Source organism: Anoplopoma fimbria, chromosome 3, assembly GCF_027596085.1.
Source record: "Anoplopoma fimbria isolate UVic2021 breed Golden Eagle Sablefish chromosome 3, Afim_UVic_2022, whole genome shotgun sequence".
NCBI classification, from domain to species: domain Eukaryota; kingdom Metazoa; phylum Chordata; class Actinopteri; order Perciformes; family Anoplopomatidae; genus Anoplopoma; species Anoplopoma fimbria.
Window position 1 is genome coordinate 6670656 of NC_072451.1, and position 23474 is coordinate 6694129.

General features: G+C 40.8%; 1 protein-coding gene across 1 annotated transcript in view; it reads left to right on the plus strand.

Annotated features, from left to right (window-relative positions):
- Window positions 1-23474, plus strand: part of obscnb (obscurin, cytoskeletal calmodulin and titin-interacting RhoGEF b) — a 53544-nt gene that overhangs the window by 22206 nt on the left and 7864 nt on the right. Inside the window, exons 36-61 of the mRNA XM_054596350.1 lie at window positions 918-1184; window positions 1415-1681; window positions 2539-2595; window positions 3178-3252; window positions 4708-4803; window positions 6635-6706; window positions 9855-10121; window positions 10556-10825; window positions 11837-12103; window positions 12586-12864; window positions 13369-13626; window positions 13887-14153; window positions 14401-14673; window positions 17219-17485; window positions 17737-18012; window positions 18134-18406; window positions 18656-18946; window positions 19280-20614; window positions 20984-21265; window positions 21827-21908; window positions 22025-22146; window positions 22271-22468; window positions 22590-22622; window positions 22734-22832; window positions 22954-23172; window positions 23334-23367. Of these exons, the coding sequence (XP_054452325.1) occupies window positions 918-1184; window positions 1415-1681; window positions 2539-2595; window positions 3178-3252; window positions 4708-4803; window positions 6635-6706; window positions 9855-10121; window positions 10556-10825; window positions 11837-12103; window positions 12586-12864; window positions 13369-13626; window positions 13887-14153; window positions 14401-14673; window positions 17219-17485; window positions 17737-18012; window positions 18134-18406; window positions 18656-18946; window positions 19280-20614; window positions 20984-21265; window positions 21827-21908; window positions 22025-22146; window positions 22271-22468; window positions 22590-22622; window positions 22734-22832; window positions 22954-23172; window positions 23334-23367 (6226 nt within the window). The remainder of the gene's footprint in view (window positions 1-917; window positions 1185-1414; window positions 1682-2538; window positions 2596-3177; window positions 3253-4707; window positions 4804-6634; window positions 6707-9854; window positions 10122-10555; window positions 10826-11836; window positions 12104-12585; window positions 12865-13368; window positions 13627-13886; window positions 14154-14400; window positions 14674-17218; window positions 17486-17736; window positions 18013-18133; window positions 18407-18655; window positions 18947-19279; window positions 20615-20983; window positions 21266-21826; window positions 21909-22024; window positions 22147-22270; window positions 22469-22589; window positions 22623-22733; window positions 22833-22953; window positions 23173-23333; window positions 23368-23474) is intronic.

The window sequence follows — 23474 nt, forward strand, 5'->3', positions numbered from 1 at the left end:
GGAGTCCCAGTGGAGTGGAAGAAGGGAACACAGGTCCTGAAGTCTGGAGAAAAGTACCAGATGAAGCAGAAGGCCTCTGTGAACGAACTCCTGATCAACAAAGTGGTGCCAGAAGACAGTGGAGACTACAGCTGTGTGTGTGAAGACCAGAAGACCACAGCCAGCCTCAAGATCAAGGGTAGGAAGAGGATTTTTAAAGATTCAGTCGGTTGAACATTTTTAAAAAACTGTATGTAACGGCTTCTTATGTGTACATATTTTGACATATGTGTTTTGGAGCCTGCATGCCATTCTAAATTGCAACTTGTGAGTTTTTTTTATTTTTTGCTCCGTTGGTTTTTGTTTCATTATTTTCTTTTTTATATTTCATATCACGGCATTCAACTTACTGCTAACCAACTGATAAATGCTCAGCCCAACCAGTGACCTTCAAACAGAAGCTGGAGAGTCAAGAGGCTGAGGAGGGGGGTGACATTGTTCTGCTCTGTGAGCTCTCTAAACCTGGAGTCCCAGTGGAGTGGAAGAAGGGAACACAGGTCCTGAAGTCTGGAGAAAAGTACCAGATGAAGCAGAAGGCCTCTGTGAACGAACTCCTGATCAACAAAGTGCTGCCAGAAGACAGTGGAGACTACAGCTGTGTGTGTGAAGACCAGAAGACCACAGCCAGCCTCAAGATCAAGGGTAGGAAGAGGATTTTTAAAGATTCAGTCGGTTGAACATTTTTTAAAAACTGTATGTAACGGCTTCTTATGTGTACATATTTTGACATATGTGTTTTGGAGCCTGCATGCCATTCTAAATTGCAACTTGTGAGTTTTTTTTATTTTTTGCTCCGTTGGTTTTTGTTTCATTATTTTTTTTTTTATATTTCATATCACGGCATTCAACTTACTGCTAACCAACTGATAAATGCTCAGCCCAACCAGTGACCTTCAAACAGAAGCTGGAGAGTCAGGAGGCTGAGGAGGGTGCGAGTGTTACCCTGCTCTGTGAGCTCTCTAAACCTGGAGTCCCAGTGGAGTGGAAGAAGGGAACACAGGTCCTGAAGACTGGAGAAAAGTACCAGATGAAGCAGAAGGCCTCTGTGAACGAACTTCTGATCAACAAAGTGGTGCCAGAAGACAGTGGAGACTACAGCTGTGTGTGTGGAGACCAGAAGACCACAGCCAGCCTCAAGATCAAGGGTAGGAAGAGGATCTTTAAAGATTCAATCAGTGGAACATTCTTTTGAAAACTGTATTGTACGGCTTCTTGTATGTACATAGTTAGACATATGTCTTTTGAGTCTGTGTGTCGTGAATTGCAACTTCTCATTGTTTTCTTTTTGTTTTCAGTATTTGTTTTTATTGTTTTATTTTTTTAATACTTTATGTAATGGCATGCCACTGATGCTAACCAACTGATAAATGCTCAGCCCAACCAGTGACCTTCAAACAGAAGCTGGAGAGTCAGGAGGCTGAGGAGGGGGGTGACATTGTTCTGCTCTGTGAGCTCTCTAAACCTGGAGTCCCAGTGGAGTGGAAGAAGGGAACACAGGTCCTGAAGTCTGGAGAAAAGTACCAGATGAAGCAGAAGGCCTCTGTGAACGAACTCCTGATCAACAAAGTGGTGCCAGAAGACAGTGGAGACTACAGCTGTGTGTGTGGAGACCAGAAGACCACAGCCAGCCTCAAGATCAAGGGTAGGAGGATTTATGATTCAAACATCTACAGTATATTAAGATGTGTCTTGTAAGTAAGATTTTTCTTTTTTGGTGTAACATGTTTTTTTTAAATCTGTTTCACTGCAAGAGATGCATTGTTCAGATTGAATCATAGAGTACTTTAAACATTGATGTTAATAGGACAAATAGTGTGTTACACTTGGATAAGCCTGAAACACTTGTATTTAAGCACTTGCTTTTGCTATGAAATTATTGTTGCTCTCTCTTTTATATTGTTGTTGTGTTTCTGTTTGCTGGCTAACAAAATGTCAGCATTCTATCTGGGGGTCTAATATCAGATTCATCAGATTCTTCCCTCACATTGTATGTAGTGGATGAAATTGGTTGTTTGTCTTTGCCTGGATCGCTATGTGTGTTTTGTGTTGTGATGCCGAGTTTGACTTTTGATCTTTTCTTTAGAAGGTTTTTTTTATCACTTCTTGCAATTACAATGCAAAGGAAAGAATGATGCTGCGAAAACGCTCAACAATACCAAAGCAGAGCCCTCTGTTTTCACGTCACACAGTGACATCTGTGCTTGTTGCTGCTGTTTTGTGCGTCCTTTGTGTCTGTTTTTATTGGTGGTAATATTGACAAATCATCGTGTATGCTGGTCCTTAAACTGTTCGTCTCTATTGAAGCCTACTGATCTTTGTTCATGTTGTATTTTAGTTTAGCTGTGTTTTATGGGGTCGCTTATTCCTGAAATTGTTTTGATTTCAAAGTTGTAAGCCATTTCGTGATATTTACTTTTAAATTATGATGGTGAAGTACTGTAGATGATCAAGTATGTTACAGCATTGTGAATTGTTTCCTCTCAGCTGTGAAACTGTCAGTTCCTCCTTCAGCTACTAAACTGGAATCCAAGATGCAAACCAAAGAAAAAACGGAAGGTATAGAAGGAAGACGGCAATGTGCTGGCTTGACTTTCAGTTTTATGTGCTCTGCCCATCTAGATAATGGTCTTTGTGTTTCCATGTGCGGCCTGCCCTTTATTTGGTCCTGTACTTTTTGGCCTTTATAGGTTATGCTCAATGTATTCTTTGCTCATTTTTTCTCGCTGGTTGCACTTGTATGTGCTCATGCTGTGTCAAATGTTCCTTCTGTCTTATAGTAGGATTGTGTTTCGAAAGTTTTAATGTGGGTATATTTCTTCAGTGTTGTATTGCAGTATATGTAGCATAACCAGCTTATTTAAAGCAGAAATAATAACCCTGTTTGTGTAAGTTGTGCTGGTTGCACCTTGATGGTTGGAGAATGATACCTGTCGTTGGCTGGAGTCTACATGGGCACACTTGTTTGTGGCATGATTCTTTGTCTTTGACATTATATTTGTGTGTTTTGGGAAGACCTTTGAATTTGTGGCAGTTATACAGGCTGTGCTCAGGTGTTCGTATTAATAACTGAAGTTTCACTGGTTGATGACATGATACTTTATGCAGCATGAATACGTCAATATTATATATGTATTTCAGCCAAGGGCCCGGAAGCTTTGTCCATAGCTGTTCAAGACAAGCCCAAGAGACAAGAGATTAATGAGACAGTAGAAGGTAATTCACACTAGATTCTGGGCTTTGCCTGTTTTTGTACCCCATGTGCATTTGTAATTAATCAGTGTGTGCAACACATTGCTTTGTTTTTCTTAAAAACTGTCGCACCGTATCTTGGCTACTCTCTGGAGTTATAAGACAGAAAGTCTTCGTCATGAATTGGCTAACATTGTGTCTTGTTGCATCAAGGAATTGTTTTAAGGCTAAATATGGTTTTACTCTACCTACATATCCCTGACCTAGCCTGCACTATTATATCGTCCTGCTGGTAAATGTGGCTTTTTTTATTCATCTGTCCAAAGTCGTGATCTGATTCATTCTTGGGGGTTTGCTGCAATCCTAGAAAAAAGCATTCAATGTCAACGTCTGTGGATTTCTATGGTCGCTGGAATACTTTGTTGCATGTAGGCTGACATATTGGTATTGAGACAAGTTTGTTATGTTTGTCCTGTTCCCTGCGCTGTTTAAACAAAGTGCTAGCCTAAGACAATTTCAAACTGGCTCAAATGTTGTGTTCATTTCATAGCTGTGACACTGCCAACTACTGGACAGACTCCTAAAGAGCAGCTCCTCAAACAGGAGATCCAGAGAGATTCACAAGTGCTCAAAGCTGGAGGTGAAGGTAATGAGACTCATGTTTGTATGGCTTTTGTCCGATACTGTGACATCTGTCAGTACTGTAAGCATGGTCGTCATTTGTTTTGTTTCAAATGTAATTTTAGGCTTATAGAAAAAGCACACTTAAGAAAGAAGAACTTAAAAGTATGGAGGAGCTCAGTTTGTATATACTATCTATGCAGTAGCTTATGTTGCCTGATGAATTTGTTTTCTTGTTAGGCCATGTGTGTCTATGCGTGTTCTGTCCATTCGGTTGGGTGGTAAATGCTTTTTTAAGGTTTTTACACATGTTCTGTGTTGAACGTTGGACCATTTTGATGCTGTTTGTTTATGGCATGTTGGCAGTACTGTTTGGATTGATTCTATGTGATGGATTATTGATAATGGCCTGTGGGAGGCGAGAGAGGCTTTGTATTTGCTTATACCTTTATTGATATTGATGCTTTCTGTTTGCACACATATTGCTTACTCTCATTTTGAGACCTACCGTATGAACATCATGACGTCATGAATTGGCTTACATTATGTCTTGTTGCTACAAGGAATTGCTTTAAGGCTAGCCTCTACTATTTCATCTTTCTAAATTCACCTGTTAAATGACATGATCTGCGTCATTTTTGGGACGTGTTACTATTGGGGGGAAAATATTAGATTATTTGAATCTCAACATCTGTGGATTTCTGTTGTTTCTGGGATACTTTGTTGCATGGAGGATGATTTATTCGTAATGAGACATGTCTTTGTTCCCATTTTGTTCGCATCAGCTGTTGTTACGTGTAACTAGTGCTAGCCTAAGGCAATTTCAAACTGGCTCAAATGTTGTGTTTGATTTCATAGCTGTGACACTGCCAACTACTGGACAGACTCCTAAAGAGCAGCTCCTCAAACAGGAGATCCAGAAAGATTCACAAGAGCTCAAAGTTGGAGGTGAAGGTAATGAGTATAATATTTGTTTGGCTTTTGTCCGATATTGTGACATCTGTCAGCTCTGTAAGCATGGTCGGCATTTGTTTTGTCTCAGATGTAATTTCAGGCTTGTAGAAAAAGCACACTTAAGAAAGAAGAACTTAAAAGTATGGAGGAGCTCAGTTTGTATATACTATCTGTGCAGTAGCTTATGTTGCCTGATGAATTTGTTTTCTTGTTAGGCCATGTGTGTCTATTCGTGTTCTGTCTATTCGGTTGGGTGGTAAATGCTTTTTTAAGGTTTTTACACATGTTCTGTGTTGAACGTTGGACCATTTTGATGCTGTTTGTTTATGGCATGTTGGCAGTACTGTTTGGATTGATTCTATGTGATGGATTATTGATAATGGCCTGTGGGAGGCGAGAGAGGCTTTGTATTTGCTTATACCTTTATTGATATTGATGCTTTCTGTTTGCACACATATTGCTTACTCTCATTTTGAGACCTACCGTATGAACATCATGACGTCATGAATTGGCTTACATTATGTCTTGTTGCTACAAGGAATTGCTTTAAGGCTAGCCTCTACTATTCCATCTGCCTGCTGGTCAATGTGCTTTTTCTAAATTCACCTGTTAAATGACATGATCTGCGTCATTTTTTGGGACGTGTTACTATTGGGGGGAAAATATTAGATTATTTGAATCTCAACGTCTGTGGATTTCTGTTGTTTCTGGGATACTTTGTTGCATGGAGGATGATTTATTCGTAATGAGACATGTCTTTGTTCCCATTTTGTTCGCATCAGCTGTTGTTACGTGTAACTAGTGCTAGCCTAAGGCAATTTCAAACTGGCTCAAATGTTGTGTTTGATTTCATAGCTGTGACACTGCCCACTACTGGACAGACTCCTAAAGAGCAGCTCCTCAAACAGGAGATCCAGAAAGATTCACAAGAGCTCAAAGTTGGAGGTGAAGGTAATGAGTATAATATTTGTTTGGCTTTTGTCCGATATTGTGACATCTGTCAGCTCTGTAAGCATGGTCGGCATTTGTTTTGTCTCAGATGTAATTTCAGGCTTGTAGAAAAAACACACATAGCAAGAAAGAAGAACTTGAACATATGGAGGGTGTAGTGGTTGTTTTTTGGGTCAAGAAAGGTGATTTCAATCAAAGTTAAATCTCGCCCAGTCCACTACCGACTTGATGTTCCAATATAATATACTATTATACATTATCAGACTATCAATGTATACTATAACACGCTAATCACAGGCATCACACATTACATAAGTTCTGATATTTTTTAAGTTTATATCACAGTTTTTGTATAGTGACTATTTAGGGTTATAAGTTATAGTGCCGTAATGCAGTTTTCAGTGCACATGGCCAAAAAAAGGAGGGTTTTTTGTTAGGCATCTCAGTTTTGATTGCCTGATGAGTGTGTAAAAAGTATAAAGGTGACTTTCTTTTTTTGTAAGTCCTCGTGCATGTTGCTGTTCTGTCATTTCCATTTTGTGGCAAATACTGAATTTTGTCCAGTTGGTTTAACGCTTTGTTTACACCTGTTCTGTGTTGAATATTGAACATTTTAATGCTATATGTTTATGGCACTTTGGTAGTACTGTGTTGGATTGCTGCTTTGTGTTGGACTATTGAAAATTGGTCAGTGAAAGGAGAGAGAGGCTTTAATTGTTTACAGACATTTGTCAGTATGCCATGTTGTACACAGGTAATGTTAGTCTGGGTGTACTGCGTCATTTGTGTTGCTGTGTGCTCTACATGGTTGACCTGTCTTCAGGTTATGGAACTCATCACTGTAAGATTGTGAGGTTAAAAACGTTGTGTTTCATCTCAGTTGAAAAGACTGCTGCTGGAATAGCTACAAAACAAGAGACACAGAGGCAGGAGACCAAAGAGCCAATAGGAGGTATGAAATGATTTAAGCTCTTCATCAGCCTTGTGCTTCTTCCTTGTCACCTGTCACATCAAGCTCAGTGTTTTCGTTGCCAAATGCAGGTGTTCTAAATCTACTGGTGTTTATTCTCTCTATGGCATATTGAGCATGCTTTGTGTTTGGCTGTAACTTGTTTGAGCTGCTGAAAGAAGTGGAGACAAAGAAATTCAAAGTTCAAATTAGTTGTTAAGATTATGTTAATAGAGTGTCACAATATGAATATAAGAGGAGATGGTATGATATTGAATTATATTAAATGTTGTATTAATGCCTGGCGATGCTGTTCTGTGTTCTCAGCTGTCCTCCAACAGCAGTTCCTTGTCATTCCTTTTGTGTTTGTGCTTCTTGTGGTTTTTGGTGGAAGTGACGTGATTATTTGTAAGCAGCTATCGTCATACACAGTAGATAATTGTCACTGTAACTCAAAACATGTTGGTTTGTGAGGCGTACTGTATATTGTGACTTGTGAAACTGTGCTTTGGCTTCAGTGTATATTGGTGTTCTGTGTACATCTTTTAAAAGCTCCATCCATAGGTCAGTGATTGGAGTAACTGATGATGTGATGTTTCTTTAACTTCAACAATAAGTGAGATGAAAGTCAATTGTTTAAGACATTGCGGAGGTTTGCATGTGTACTCAGCAAACGCTCACTGGAGTTATAGACAATTAATTAATAGAGATAATTAGAAATGAGATTTGTGGCTGCTGGCCTGCATGTGTCAGCTATAATCAGCCTTAGATGTTTTAACAAAGCAGTGAGGCTGCCAGATGCTTCAGCAGCTGTGATGTTTCCATCTAAAGAGAAAAGGTTTCGACGTTATGAACCCATAGTCTCACTTTATCTAACTATAAATAACACTGCTGTAATTGTTGATCAGGCCCTTGTTCATGGCACTGTCTCTACATTTGTAAGACACTGTTTTCTTGTTGGACATTGCATATGTATCATCTTAAAAAATTAAGTGAAGAGCTTTCATCACTGTCAGTTCAGGCAAACGAAAATCAAGTGAAGATGTTATTGTGTTGTCTTTGGACATTGTGGCTCTAAAACTTTGTTTGGCACATTGCTTTTTATTGTGGTCTGTTGCTGAATATTTGCACGTTATGTTAGTTGATTTAAAACCTACATTATATTTACAAATAACTTCAGCTACAGCAGAGAAGTCACCGGCTTCAGCAGTGACCTCCAAAGTTGAACCTGAGAAGCAGGAATCCAAAAAGAGAGTTGAAGGTATGTGGTAGTGTTATAAATAAACAAGAACACAGTTTGTACTGTGCAAATAGGATTCTGCTTGCATTCAGTAGATTTCTTCTATTCCAGGGTTTCTGCCCAAGCACTTGCTGTAATAGCATATGCTACAGATGTGTGACATAACATCATTGTGTCTTTAGGGTTTTGCCAATAGTCTGCCACATTTGTTCTTGTTGGCTGATAAGTTTGAAATTGCATATTTGCAATAAGCATTATAGTCGATCATCCTCAGGGTTGATTTCATTATTATCGTATTCGACATTGTTGAATTTGTGCAGTTCTGTGTCTTCTACAGTAGATATGCTTTGGTCTCATTTCATTAATTACACCTGCAGATATTAAAAAGCCTGCTGTTTCTGAAGTCATCCCAAAGCCAGAACCTACAAAGCTGGCTACCGAAGTGAAAGGACAAGGTAGTACCAGCGCATTGTTTATTTTTCTCAGTATTGCTGTTTTCAATGTAGAATTTTGGATGTTGTGAGATCAGTCTTGTTTGTTGTCGCCAGATTTGAGGTCTTCTGGATTGTTGTTGTCTCCAGATAGGAATAATTAGGAGCTTTGATTGACGGACTTAATAAATGCTTAGGTGGCCTTCTGTTTTGAATGGGAGAAGGTATCATTGGCTGTGCACAAGTTTTATGTGTGTATATATTAAAGCAGCGATACGTGTACATTTTGCTTGTTTTGTTTTTTTGTTTTCGACTTTTACAAAAATCTAACCTCAGTCAGGTAAGTTGAAAACTAACATCTTTTTTTACACAGCATACCTTTTTCTTCATCCAGGAATCCGTAAACCTGAGTTCCAAGATTACACATCAACACCTTATCTAATTGATTCAATCCGCAGTTGTTCCGGTCATTGTCATCCGAGACCTGGAGAGCCAAGAGGCTGAGGAGGGACATATTGTCACCCTGCACTGCGAGTTTTCTAAACCTGGACTCCCCGTCGAGTGGAAGAGGGGAACTCAAATACTGAGTTGTGGAGAAAAGTACCAAATGAAACAAACAGGATTCAATTATGAGCTACAGATCTTCGATTTGAGGCCTGAAGACACGGGAAGCTACACATGCTGTTCAGAGGACTCAATATGCTCAGCCTCTCTGACAGTAAATGGTAGGATGGAGACCATGCTGTCTTCTTCTTTCAACAAGTCTTTCATTCAATTATTCAATCCATTCTTCTTCATCTCACTCATTCCTTGACCTTGTACTGTAGATACAAATCTTTTTTTTCCCCTTCAATTCATCAGCTGCCCCAGTTATTTTCACCGAAGAGCTTGAAAGCCAAATGGCTGATGAGGGGGACAGTGTGACCCTGCACTGTGAGCTTTCTAAACCTGGTGTTCCTTTGGAGTGGAGGAAAGGAGAGCTTGGTCTTTGTCCTTGTGCCAAGTATGAAATTAGACAAACAGGACACCTGGCTTCACTAGTAATCCATGATGTAGACCCAGAGGATGCTGGGAGTTACACATGTGACTCTGGTGTCCATCAAAGCACCGCACAACTAGCCGTGAAGGGTATGCTTGCTAAAACTTGTTGTTTGTAGAAGAGATACTTGAGTTGTAAATTAATTGACTGAAGACTTGCTAGCCTACTGTAAAAAATTACACACAAGTTTAAAAAAAAAAAAAAGATAAGGCGTCTCTTCTCTGGATTTCGGTCATTCTTTATTGACTGATCAATTTAGAACAAATTTGGGATTTGACAGGATTTAAGGATAAAGACGTGAGACTCACTTCCATCTCTGTTACTATAACTTTGTTTTAAGGAGCTTTAGTTAGAGTAGTTTTATGTGAGTGGCGGGCTATACATTGTGCCAGCTTTCTCTCGGTTGTCCTAAATATCTTTCCTCCACCTCCTCCCCTGCAGCCCAGCCTATCCTTTTCAAAACCCAGCTGCAAAACCTTGAAAGACAGGAAGGGGGGAGCGCTAGTCTTCGCTGTGAGACCACAAAGCCGGGAGCCAGTGTTGTCTGGAGGTGTGGTGACAGGGTGCTGGCATCCAGCAGCAAGTATCACCTGAAACAGGAAGGAACCATGGTCGAGCTTGTCATCTATAAACTGCAGGGAGCTGACTCGGGAGAATATTCCTGTGACACAGGCAACCAGAAGACTTCAGCTGTCCTCACTGTGCAGGGTAGGACTTGTCTATTTAAGTCTGTCCTTTCCACTTTCCTCTGGAGTCATGTCTTTCCCCACTTCCTACATAACTCCAACACTTGAGCATGATACGCATCAACTTTTCATCTTGAGATCTTTTTGCTGTCTTCTTGACTGCTATTAGTTCTCATCCCACGTGTGATCCTGCTCTTCACTGTTTCCAAATCTTCTCTGTTGAGCTTGATCACTCATCTCTTCCCATCATTCGTGCCTGTCTGTGGTCTCTTTTCACAAACATTAACACACCCTTTACTGTTTTTCTTCACTTGCTACTGACATTAACAGCTCAGAAGAAATCTTTATACATTTAATCCCACTTTGATCACAATCTGCTCACCTTGAACTATATTTTGTCAAGAACTTCACACAACAGATAAGTAACTGTTCTGCTGAAATGTATTTGTCAAACAGAGGTCGAGGTTAAGATACTGAAATTCTTGGAGAGCTGCGTTGTTTACGAGGGAGAAGATGTTCACTTTGAATGTCGGGTTTCTCATGAAGTCGCACCTCTGGCTCAGTGGAAACTCCAGGATGTCCCGCTACAGAATAATGAAATGAACGTGATCATGTCTGATGGTCTGGTACACAGCCTCACACTCAGAGGCGTCACCACAGCTGACTCAGGAACAGTCACTTTCACAGTGGGTAACCACACTTCCACTGCTTCCCTGACAGTCAGAGGTAAGGGAAATATAATGCATTTTATTTCTCTGGATGGGAATTAATATTTGCCATTTGCTTTTCAAGTAACATTTACACTCTTCATTTGTCTATATCATCTTCCTTGTTGGACACCTTCCCTCTGTCTTTTCAAAAAAGCATGCCAAAACATGGATGCTTGTGATTTCCTGAGGCTCTCTTTTATTTTTATTTTATTTTCACTTTCTACTGACTTGGTATACATTCATCTATTCCACTTTCGTATTTGTATTAAATCTGAACTTTACTGTGTATTCCAGCATGTTTCTACATTATATGCATGTTCACTCCTCTGTCCATTGAACTGTATTTCCCATTTACCTTTCAATGTAGTATTTCAATTCTATTTCAATCACGTTTATTACAATGTTTCCTTGTAATTTTTTTGCACAGCAAATTTTCATCACTTTTTTTAACTCAATGATTGACCAAGGAATATAATTCAATAATTTAAATTCTGTATTTTTGTGGTGTCCTGGTGGCCTCGGGGTCTAAGACGCTGACAGGTGTAGTCTGACTCCAGATTTGAGTCCTGTACGATACAAGTCATTCTCCATCTATGTCCCCCCCCCTCTCCTTTCACCTTTATAATGTCCTCCCTGCAATAACAAAATAAATCACAAAAAATATGCAAAAGTATTGTTATTAATCAGATTGTCAATGGAGTATTTGTGTTTTATATTGGCACTCTTCCTCTGTGTTGTTTTACAGTATGCTGCTCACAGACACTATACTTTCTGTTCCGTGAGGCTATTTAATGATTCACCATGTTTCATTGGGTTTTTAAACAGCCAAACTATTTGTCAGCAAACATATGACTTGATGAAGTTGATTGCTGATTTTTTTTTTTCTTCAGTCCATCAGTGTTTTGACCTCAATGTTCTTTTCATGCTCTGTATTAAGCTTCTTGTTGGTATGGAATTGGTAGAATGGTAGTTTACCCAAGAATTTTTTTTAATTATTCATCCTAATTCCTAATGGTCTCTCTGGCAGCCGCACCTGTATTATTCAAGAAGGAGCTGGAAAGTCGAGAGGCCATTGAAGGAGACAAGGCCACCCTGTCCTGTGAGACATCCAGCTCTGACTGCAAGATGATCTGGCTGAAGGGCTCAACCCTGCTTACCCATGGAGAGAAGTACAGTATGGAGCAGAGAGCTACCACTCACATCCTGGTCATACACAAGCTGAATCTGAAGGATAGTGGAGAATACACCTGCGATGCAGGGGAAAGGAAAAGTACAGTTACCCTGACTGTAAAAGGTAACAGAGCACAGCTTCATATAATCTATGTTTCTTTTCTCCTTTTGTCTTCAACCTCCCTGCTGTCCATTTTTCATCCATCCATCCAAAAAAACAAGAGGAACAGATCGTCTACTCAGCATCTATTTCTCTTCGATTTTAAAGTTTGAGTTTTACTTAATTACACGATGTTTGCTAAACGTTTTTTATACAATTTTTGTTATTTCTTATTAATTTATTACTACTATTTGTGAGTCATTAAAGTAAAGTTACAGTGAATGGATTTAAATGAAGGTTTGTTCAGGTTCAGGTTTGTTTGATTATTAGATGTTGTTATAGTGGTTTATGTTAGACTACCACATCCATTGACCGGAGATCAAACTTGTGGCATGAGATACTAGGTCAGTATTAAAATGAGCTTATTGGTTATGGATACATATTGATGCCTATTGAGTGGTCGAGAGATCTGGTCACTGACCTCCCATCATCACATTCACCCTCAGAGCATGTGCGCATCATCCGAGAGCTCTGCGATATCACTGTGGCCACTGGGCAGGATGCTGTCTTTGAGGTTGAGTTGTCACACTCAGGCGTGACGAAAGGGGAATGGTGGCTTGGAGATAACCTCCTCCAAAATAATGATCTGAATCAAATGAGCAGCCAGGGCAAAGTGCATCGTCTGGTCCTGAAGATGGTGACCACGGATGAATCAGGGGATGTTGCCTTTGTGGTGGGAGAAGAGAAGAGTGTGGCCTGTCTTCTGGTGGAGGAGAAACCTAAAGGTAAAGGAGATGACATGGTCACTAGAGATTTTTACTCCTCACATCCATCTCCATCAACCACCAAATAGCTTTGTCTTGGCACATGGAAATATGCTGGCACCATCATCACCCTTAGACTGGTTTTCCATTCTTTGCTTTGGGTGTTTGCTATGAATGTTAATATGCATATTTTACTTTAAGGAGACAAACTATTCCCCATTGAAAAGTTAAATTTTATCTGGAATATGCATTATTTTCAATAAGTCATTTATCAAACGCTGCAGTTTAATGCTTAGTTTGTCTGCTTTTTTTTATTATATTATATTTCTGAGGAAACTGTCAGTTGTCTTTTCACTGTGCTGTAAAATTTGTGGCAGCATTTAATCACTGCACGCATCCCAGTATTTATGTTTACAGTACAGCTGTGAAATGATTAATGCCAGGGCTGTAAAGGAAGGGAAAAGGAAAACCTGCATGTAAATGCTACCATTATTAAAACTAGTTTTGGGTTTCCCATATTTACAGTGCTAATACTAGAGGAGCCACACAACACCGTGGCAGTAGAGGGTGAAACTGTCACTCTGGCCTGCACCATCTCTGACGAAAAGGCCACTGTCACCTGGATCAGAAACAATGTGGCAATCCGAGCAGGTCTCAAGTATGACCTGAGGAACAACGGAGCATTCCACCAGCTTTGTATCCACAACTTGGTGCCTGAGGACTCAGGAACGTACACTTGTGACACTGGAGATGCACAGTGTGACGTCACCTTGACTGTGGAAGGTAAAGAATGATGGCCCCTATAAAAAAAATATTTTTCCTGTTGATAAGATTCAAGAATGTGGACCAAGATAGGATTGAAATGAACAGCTGAACTATTCTTGAACTTCCACTTCCCTCAGCCATAGACCCAGTCTGGCATCACTGTGCATCAGCTAAACTTCTGTCTAAAGAGATGTTTGTCTTTTCATCTCAACTATCTGATGCCAAACTTGCCATCCCAAAATCTGATGCCAAACTTTCCCATTTTAAATTCTGACCAGGTGCCCCAGTGTTCTTCCACAAAGAGCTCAAGAACCTGGAAGCCATAGAGGGTGATGATGTTACCCTGCGCTGCGAGCTGTCTAAGCCAGGTGTTCGTGTTGAGTGGAGGAAAGGAGGCATAGTCCTCCAGCCCAGTAAGAAGTGTGAGATGAGGCAGGAAGGGTGCGTTCAAGAGCTCGTTTTACGGGATCTGGAGCCTGAGGACAGTGGCTACTACACCTGTGATGCAGGACACCAGCTCACCACAGCATCTTTGGCAGTGCAAGGTAGCCTATTCCTATACTGTTTTGTCTATCCTTGAGTTTTATTTAGACTGGTTAATTTATTTCTGACTGTATTCTACAATTTATTCTTACAAGTAGAATAGTAGGTCTGTCTTTAGGACTGGCCTACGTCTTTGTAGTTGTTTTCGTCAATCTTTTATGATACCTTTCTCTGTAAAGTTGATATAATGCTGACAATGAGTGCGTTAAAGGCTCAGTGTATGCATATGTGTATTTTTTCACTCAACAGTGAAAGAAGTCTTCATAGTGTGTGTTCTTAAGACCATTGACGTCTTTGTTGGGGAATGGGCAACCTTCTCCTGCCAGCTGTCTGCTAGTGCACCTGACCAGGTGCAGTGGTGGCTGGATGGCACCTTGCTGGAGAACAGCCCCTTTAGTGAGATAGGGCTGAGCCAAGGCCACATCCACACACTCACCTTAAAGAACCTGGCCACAGATGACTCTGGCACTGTCACGTTCAAAGCTGGCAGTTTAACATCAACAGCCAAGCTCTTAGTAAAAGGTATCACATTGTTAAGATACTCCTTCTTAGCAGCAGACCCTGCAGAAAGATAATTCTACATTTCAAATCTTACAAACATATTATTTGGAGCTAATTTTCAATCCAAGGTTGTTTTGATGGCAATACAATGTGTGATTTAACTAATGGAAATATTTATTATAATTTGACTTAAACATTATACACAGGAAACTAGAATGTACCAAATTACCTCTGTTTGCTACTTAATGATTGGAATTAACCAAATACCATTAAGTAAATATACCATGAATTATGTTTTCTGTAGGGTTCTATTAAAAGTTTGAAGTTCATAAATAGATATTTTCACATTTGTTTGCTTCATTGTGCATGAGCAGCATTGTTTCTCATTCCATTAATATTAATAATAATGCAGTAGATAGTTCCATGCTGTATGCTTTGATACAACCAAAACATACCACTGGGTGCAGCACCACAGCAAAAAAAAAATTGAGTACTACTTAAATTACTCAACAAACATCTAAAAACCTGGAGTCAAATATGCTGGTGAAAAGAAATCAGAAATTCACGTCAATAAAGAGATATTTAGACACATTTTATTTCTGCTCCTCCTTTGGATTCTTTGTGAATCCGTCCTATGTGCTTTATGTTTGGCTGCAGAAATCCTAAATTAATGATAATCACGATTATTGATTTTTTACAATTCAGGATGTCTTTTGGAAAACATAAATATAATTGAACTGCCAGACCTTTCTGTGTGGAGTTTGGCATTTTCTCCTCGTACCTGCAGGGGTTTCCTCCCACATTCCAAAGAAATGCAGGTTTGGTTAGTCGGGCCTCTAAATTGTGTACACGTGTGAATGTGAGGGTGAATGGTTTTCTGTCTCTATGTGTCAGCCCTGTGATTGATTGGCAACTTGACATGACATACTATTGCATTGCTGGCTATAAAACCTTTGGCGAGGTAAAGTCCTCAACTGTTGTCAACAGAAGATATTCGGGGCTGCTATTGTAGATCACGGTCCGAGCTAATACGTCAAAAATAATCAGTCCACATTCAGACTTGGTACTAAAACACACTTGGCTGTGCTGATCACCTGTTGGCTTAATTCGAAGGCTGTGTCAATCTCCATTGTTGAGGTTAGCAGTCCTGCTGGCTAACTGGGAGCTGCTGCTTGTTGACTGACGTCTCTGACGTTTCCCTGCTGTTTCCCTGCTGTTTCGCAATTTCCTGTTCAGTGTGTATGAACCATTGTCCTATGGTTCACATAAATGGCCTCTTACATTTCAACCGCAGTCATGACCCATTCAAAACAGAATCCACCAAAAAGAAATGTGGAAACACATGTGTTTCCCTTTGCTAGCATTCCGTTGGCTCCATTTGGCCATGTCCTTTCTTTAATGTGCCACCAAATTAAGGTATAGTATTCAAATACAAATCAAAGGTGACTATTGGTGGCACACTCATTGTTTGTGAATGGCTGTGCCAGTGAATGATTGACCCAGTTATTCCATTGGCAGATCGCCAGCATTTGTACGTTGTCAGCTGCATTTCAGAGATGCACTGAATACTGCGTTATGAGTGTTATGATCACTAGTGACGCTTTAGCCAAACTTCTGTTAAAAAGAGAAAGAACATGTTGAGTGAATCCTCTTTACTGTAACTCTGTTGTGAAAGTGACCTCTCCTGCCGTCCCTACTGTGTTTGGGAAGAACAATTTGTTATTCACTGGATACTGGAAACATACGTCTGTGATTGGGATCCCTCAAGTCATGCTGAAGACCACGCACTCTTAAATTGTCAAGTGGCCCTTGTTCAAGTTCAGTGGTTGGAGTCAAAAGCATGATCGTGATTATTATATGGTTTATTGGGCAGCCCTGAATGTATTTGTCCCTTGCTAATGTAAATGATGAATAATACAAATGTGGTGGTTGGATTCAGTGCATTACATAAAGTAGGCCTGATTTTGGTGATGCTAAGATTTGATCCGGGTTTTATCGTACAGAGTTAGTAGAACACTGATAAGTGTGAACAGAGTTGTTGTGTTAGGAAAGTGCTGCTCCACCCATCCATGCAGGCCGGCTGCTGTTGAATACTCATGTTCCATTTGCCTCCACCATCCCATCCCACCCAGCCCTGCCTTTAACCTTCAAGCACTAAAACTGCTAACTGCCCCTTAACATCTTATGAGTTTGGTATTTCTATCCACTTCACCCCCTCCTCCTCTAATCAGCTGCCTTGATTGTGACCATTAACTTAAAACCTGATGGTTGGGCTTTTTGACCCCCTATCTATTTTCAGAGCTCATATAAGACAAAAAGACACAGTGGACAGTAAAATCTATTTTAATACAGCATCTTGTATTTTTATACATAATAAACTGTACCATGGCACATACAATTTGTACTGGAAAATCCATAAAAACACAATAATATCCCTCACTTATACATATCACTTCAACAACTCTTTTTGGGGTTACAAAGCCCATATGTCATTCGGCATATCCTTTACTTATCCTTATATTTAATGGTCAGGCCTTGACCCTTTGACCCCTGACCCCAAACTCAGATCCCAAGGTTGAAGTGGTGAGCGAGATGGAGGACCTTCGGGTGCTTGTAAACCAACCAGCTGAGTTCATCTGCCAGTACTCAAGGCCGGTCAAGTCTCAGTGGAAGAAAGACGGGCAGCCATTGCAGCCTGATGGCCGAAGGGTGTTAGTGGAGCAGGACTGGAATGTGGCACGCTTGTACATTAGCCGTGTTTCCGCTGAGGACAGGGGCACATACTCCTGTGAGGCAGAGGGGACCTGCACGGTCGCTACACTTTACGTGGAAGGTGAGCTTTCCTCCACATGGAAAAAGCAACAACCTCTTGGTAGTCTCCTCTGCTCCCTTATGTCCCAAAATTAGTGTATGTGGCCACATAAACTGATCTGTTGCTGATCATCATGAATTGTGTGCCCTTTGTTGACAAATCCCGAATTATTTAACTTACTAAATATTACAGTCTTCTGAGAATTTTTTTTTTTTTATCTTGCTTCCTTTTTTCATTTCTTCTTTCTTTTGTATTATTTGTTTTCTTCACAGGCAAACCCATTGACATTGTCCAGGGCCTGGAGAATGTAGAAACATTTGATGGAGGTGAAGCGCTGTTTGAGTGTGCCCTCTCTCGTCCTGAGAGCAAAGATTGCCAGTGGCTTCTCGATGGGAAACCAGTTAAGGAGTCCCGTAATGCTGAACTTGTGACATTTGAGAGTGGTCGTCGTCACCTGCTGCTGCTGAAAGAGTTGAGGGTGAAAGACAGTTGCACAGTGACCTTCAAAGCTGGCGCAGCATCCACATCTGGCCAACTCTCTGTCAAAGGTGAGTCATACAAAGGCTCGCTTAAAGACCTTGAAGTTGCAGAGATGGCGTTATTTTGCCTGAATTTTGTATTCTTATATAATAAAGTTTCACTGTATTCTGTGTATTTTTTTCCTATAAGGCTGGCAGCTGGATGTTGTGAAAGGTCTGGAGGACAAGGTGGCTGCAGTGGGAGAGAAGGTGGAGTTTTGTGTTGAGCTCACCGAGCCTGTCCCTACGGCAGAAGTAGCCTGGTATGCCAATGGTGTTGAGCTGAAGCCCAGTGAGCTCTGGGCTATGAGGGCTGACGGATGTTCTTATCGCCTTGTCCTGAGACAAGCACCTCTTTTGCCACAGCAGGAAATTACATTTGCTGCTAGAGATGCTCTCTCTTTGGCCAAGCTCACCATTATCAGTAAGTGTTTGAAGAAAATCACAACATGCGTCTCTAAGTTAATTATTCCACCAACTAATGTATTCCAGTTATGTGCTCTCCGTGGCAACTCTACACGTAACATGATGGAGAGATCGTCTTGATATTGTAGAAAACAAAGTATTACATATATGTATATCACATATAGAGAATGATAAACATTGCAATCTGTGTAGTTCTTGAGAGTTGTCGATAGAAACATCTAACGCCTGCTTCTTTCCTTCTTTACAGCTGTACCTGATCCTCCAGAGGACCCAGAGGTCCTCAGTAAGACTGAAAAGTCTGTCACCCTCTCTTGGTTCACTCCTTTACATGATGGAGGGAGTCCCATTCTGGGCTACAGGGTGGAGATGCGGCTGGTAGACAGTGCCCTATGGCTTCCCGGTCATTCTGAACCTGTGTGCAACACAGAGTTTGTGGTTGAAAATCTTACCCCGGGTAGTGGCTACAGGTTTAGAGTGGCAGGCATCAACAGAGCTGGGATTGGAGAGCCCGTTGAGTTGCCTCAGACTGTGCAGCTTGGTGAGTGGATGTGTGTGGTTTAGTTTATGAAATAGTGTATTTGACTGTGTTTGTTTGCCAGGGCACTTTGCTTATTCAACTTATTAACTTCAGTGTTTTACACAAGATGGAGATACTATGAGATCAAAACCTTTACAGAAATGTGGTACTTTCTCGCTTTACAGTACATTGTTGTGCTTTTATTTACCTGAATGATAACATTTATTTTGTTGTCATGTGTAGACAGCTCCTCAGATTTGTTGGGTTTAGTAGGTTTAATGCTGTGTGGGTACTGACAGTAGCTTCTATCACAACATAGTAACTTTGAAAACTTCATTGTGGTTATAGGTATAGAGGCAAAACAGGAAGCGACTGAGATGATGGGGCAACCAAGTCTGCCTCCAGAAGCTGCTGAAGAAGGTGATGTCCATGAGCTTTGGGAGGAATCTGCCAAGAAACGGCGCATGAGTAGAGAACCAACTCTGGACTCCATCACTGAACAACCGGAAGAGGTTGTTGGTGGTCAAAATAAATCAGGACAGAAAGATGTAAAGTCTTCAGGGAAAGTAGAAATAACAGCAGTAGAGCAAGAGCAGACCACTGTGTCTAAGAAGCAGACAGAGTCCAAGTTGTACACCAGCTCTGAGGATGAGTCTGTTCCCGGGGGTCCAACGCTTATCTCCTACCTCAAGAAGAGCAGCAAGTCTACTGTCACAGCAACCAATGAGGCAGAGAATATGACTACTGAGAGGTTCTTTGAACATTTCAAGATGGCAGAGAAGAGAACAGTGCAGCACACTAAAGTGGAAATAACCACAATTCAACAGACGGATGGAAAACAGGTGTCTGCAGAGGAGACTAACATCATGGAGACCAGTAAAGAGGATGAGCCTGAACTCAGAGATGCTGCCATTAAGATTCAAGCTGCCTTCAAGGGCTACAAAGCCCGCAAGGACATGCGACCTGTCTTTAAAGATGCCTTCAAAGACCAAACTAAAGAACCTAATGGCACCATTCATCTAGAATGTGTGGCAGAAGGTAAACCTGATAAGATGCGCTGGCTGAAGGATGGAGAACCACTGCAGGATGGCAAGCACCACCATATTGATATCTACAATGATGGTACTTGCTCACTGGTCATCACTGCCATCACCACAAAGGATACTGGGGTTTACACTTGTGAGGTCACCAACAAGTATGGAGTCACTTCTCACAGTGGAAAGGTCACAGTAGGAACGGCGAGAGAATCATCTGGGCGACGGCCACTGACCGTGGGTTACAGTGCTGACAGCGAGCCAGAGAGCTCCTCAGGAAGTGAGATGGATGATTCACTGAGGCACGCAAGCAGACGTCTCCGGCGGCTGTTTCGCACACGTCTCCCACCAGATGTTGAGGAGGAACCATTTATCAGTGCAGATGAAGGAAACCTGTGTCAGCCAGACCCCCAATCATACAGAGAGGATGACAGTTACATCTACATTCGCTTTGACTCACGGACAGAGGCTGAGGTTGCCTCAAAGAGGTTCCAGGAGATGTTTACAATCCACGGGGTTCCTGTGGAGACCACCATCCAGGAGGCAGGGCTTTTCAAAGTGGAGCTGCGAATTAAAAAGATGGGCTACACACAAGATGGCACACAGACCCCCACACAAGATAGACAGCCTCCTGCATTTATGGCTGGAGCCCAGGGTAAGAAACATGGAAGTGGCTGTTAGGATCAATACACAATATGTATACACTTTCTAAATCATTAATAGATTAATTTTAAAACAAGCAATATTGTCAGATAACCATGTATATTAAAAAAAAAATCTTTATAATACAAAGGAAGGCTGCCATGTTTGAACAATTCACATGATTTTTTACTACTACTTATTAGTTAACTAGTTCGGCATCCCTTAGTTTCTGGAACAAGTCCCTTGTTTTCCACATTCAGCTTTCTGTCCTGTTTTGTTCTTACTATAGTACTTGTAAATTAAGTCCAGCTGATACATTTAAATATTTTATGTTCTCATTTAAAATGTTATGATTCTCTGACTGTTGGCTCTTGTTACCCAGCCGCCCCAGTCTTCTTGACAGAGCTACAAAGTCAGGATGTTCCAGATGGTTATCCAGTCAGCTTTGACTGTGTGGTGATTGGCAAACCCCCTCCCACTGTTCGCTGGTATAAGGACGGCAAATTGCTGGAGGAGAATGACCATTACATGATCAATGAAGACCAGGAGGGCTGCCACCAGCTCATCATTACCACTGTGCTGCCCACGGACATGGGTGTCTATCGTTGCACAGCTGAAAACAGCAGCGGCATCGCAGCCACAAAGGCTGAACTCAGGGTTGATAGTAAGTAAAAATAAGTAACATGCACACACTCGTTCGTTCAAAAATCCATCTCTAGTTTTTTTTTGTCTGGTCCATCTCATTCTCTTGCTTTTTCTTTTGCCATATATTTTGCCCTTTCCTGCTAGACATGAAACCAACAGCTAGATGTGACAAATGAAGTTGAGGCACATTCTTTTTGGGTTGTTCAAAACATTTTGGGACATGTCGGAAATGAATAACTGAAGCTGAAGTACTAATTTTATGGAAATTAGATCCACCAAATATTACATAATTGCAACTGAATTGGTTGATCATAGCCGATTGGTGTTTTCTGACAATTCAAGAGTTCACCTCGTGAATTGAAACAAAACTCTTAAGTAAGCATCTTAAAAAAAGCAGAGAGGGTAAAAAAAAAACCGATTTAATAATACTACATTATGACGCAACCTTTGTTTAAACAAGATGCTTAATGTAGACATGGTCTTCAACTCAAAAGGACCAGCAGTATCACATGCATTGACAAACAATTTCCCTGAGTTCACTGATCACTGTTTAATGCTGTATATCAATATTTTCCTTCAGTGTCGTGCAGCTCAGATTATGACACTGCTGCTGATGCCACTGAGACATCTTCCTATGTCAGTGCCAAGGGCTACATGTCCAGGTGAATTTACTGTGAAAGGTGTATTACAGCGTTTTAAAAATATATTGGTAAATATATGTTATAATTTTACTAAATACTGAATTATTGAGATGTGCTGTTCTCCTTTCCTCATCCAGGGAAACTGAGACATTTGAGTCTGTCACTGAAGATGATCAGCTACCACAAGTTGTGGACGAGCTTCGTGATGTTCACGTCAAGCCAGGTTCCCCTGTTGCTAAGATGCAGCTCAAAGTGAAGGGTAAGTTTATTAACCAGTAGTAATGGTCAATTAATTTAAGGCAACAAACCAGCAGCTAATTGAACCCACAGAGAAATCGCCTATGACTAGATTGACAAGATTGTTTATTTCTGTTGTCTTCCAGGCTTCCCAAAACCCAGAGTATACTGGTTCAAAGATAGCCACCCTCTGCGATCTTCAAAGAGGATTCGGTTGCTGGCAGAGAGAGATGTTCATGGCGTTGAGATCGTGGAGGTGAAGAAAGAGGATATGGGGGAGTACTCTGCTTACATCAGCAACGCAGCTGGTTCTGCTTACTCCTCTGCCCGCCTGATAGTTCTGAGTATGTATGCAAACACCTAAATTGCTGCCTACGCAATAAAAACCATACTGTTTTTCTAAATTACTTTGCTCTTTAAAAAATGCAATTTAGATACAGATACAGTAACAACTATATTTTGCAGATCCAGGCGAGATTATGCCACAAGATAAAAGAGGTAATTTTACATTTATCCTACAAACCTGGCACAGGTACTCTAGTTAGTACTAGAAGTAGTTAGTAGTTGTTGTAAGTGACTGAGCTTGTTTTTTACACTATATTTTCACAGATCCTAAGGTGCCCCTGGTGCCACCCCGCTTCATTGAAAGGTTCAGCAACAGGAAGGTGAAACAAGGAACCAGCATCACTCTGTCTGTCAAAGTAGAAGGTTTGTTAAATGTACTGTGTGATGGTTTTAGCATCCTTTGACACCTACACTAATCTGGGGACATCCAAAAAGTTGTATATTATGCATTAAATATTCCCAATACTTCCATTTACTTTTTCAGGCTCTCCCACTCCTATGGTCTCCTGGCTGAAGGAGGAATCGATGGAAGATGTTCTGTGGATCAAGCCTGATACAAAGGGATACAAAATAGCAAGCTCGGGGCGCCAGCACAGCCTCATCTTGATGGACGTGGGCACAGAATACTCTGGCGCCTACACCTGCATTGCCACAAATAGAGCAGGACAGTCCATCTGCACTGCCCACCTCGAGGTTGATGAGAGTAAGGATAGCAAAGTCATACAGGCACTCTATATAGAAACTCTATTGACTTCGAAATATATTCATAAACTAGAAGATAGGTAGTAGAGTGAAAACATCTTACATGTTCTCTTCTTGGTTTGATTGTAATTGTATATATGTGTTTCTACCCCTCTTCACTAGTGCCACAACCAAAGAAGGAGAACAAAGCGTCAGAGTGAGTTTTTCTTGAGATTTCAGGTTCACAATTGCATACAAACAACCTGTATGCACAGCATATTTTATACAGATGCATAAATGAAACAAAGAAATTAACATTTATTC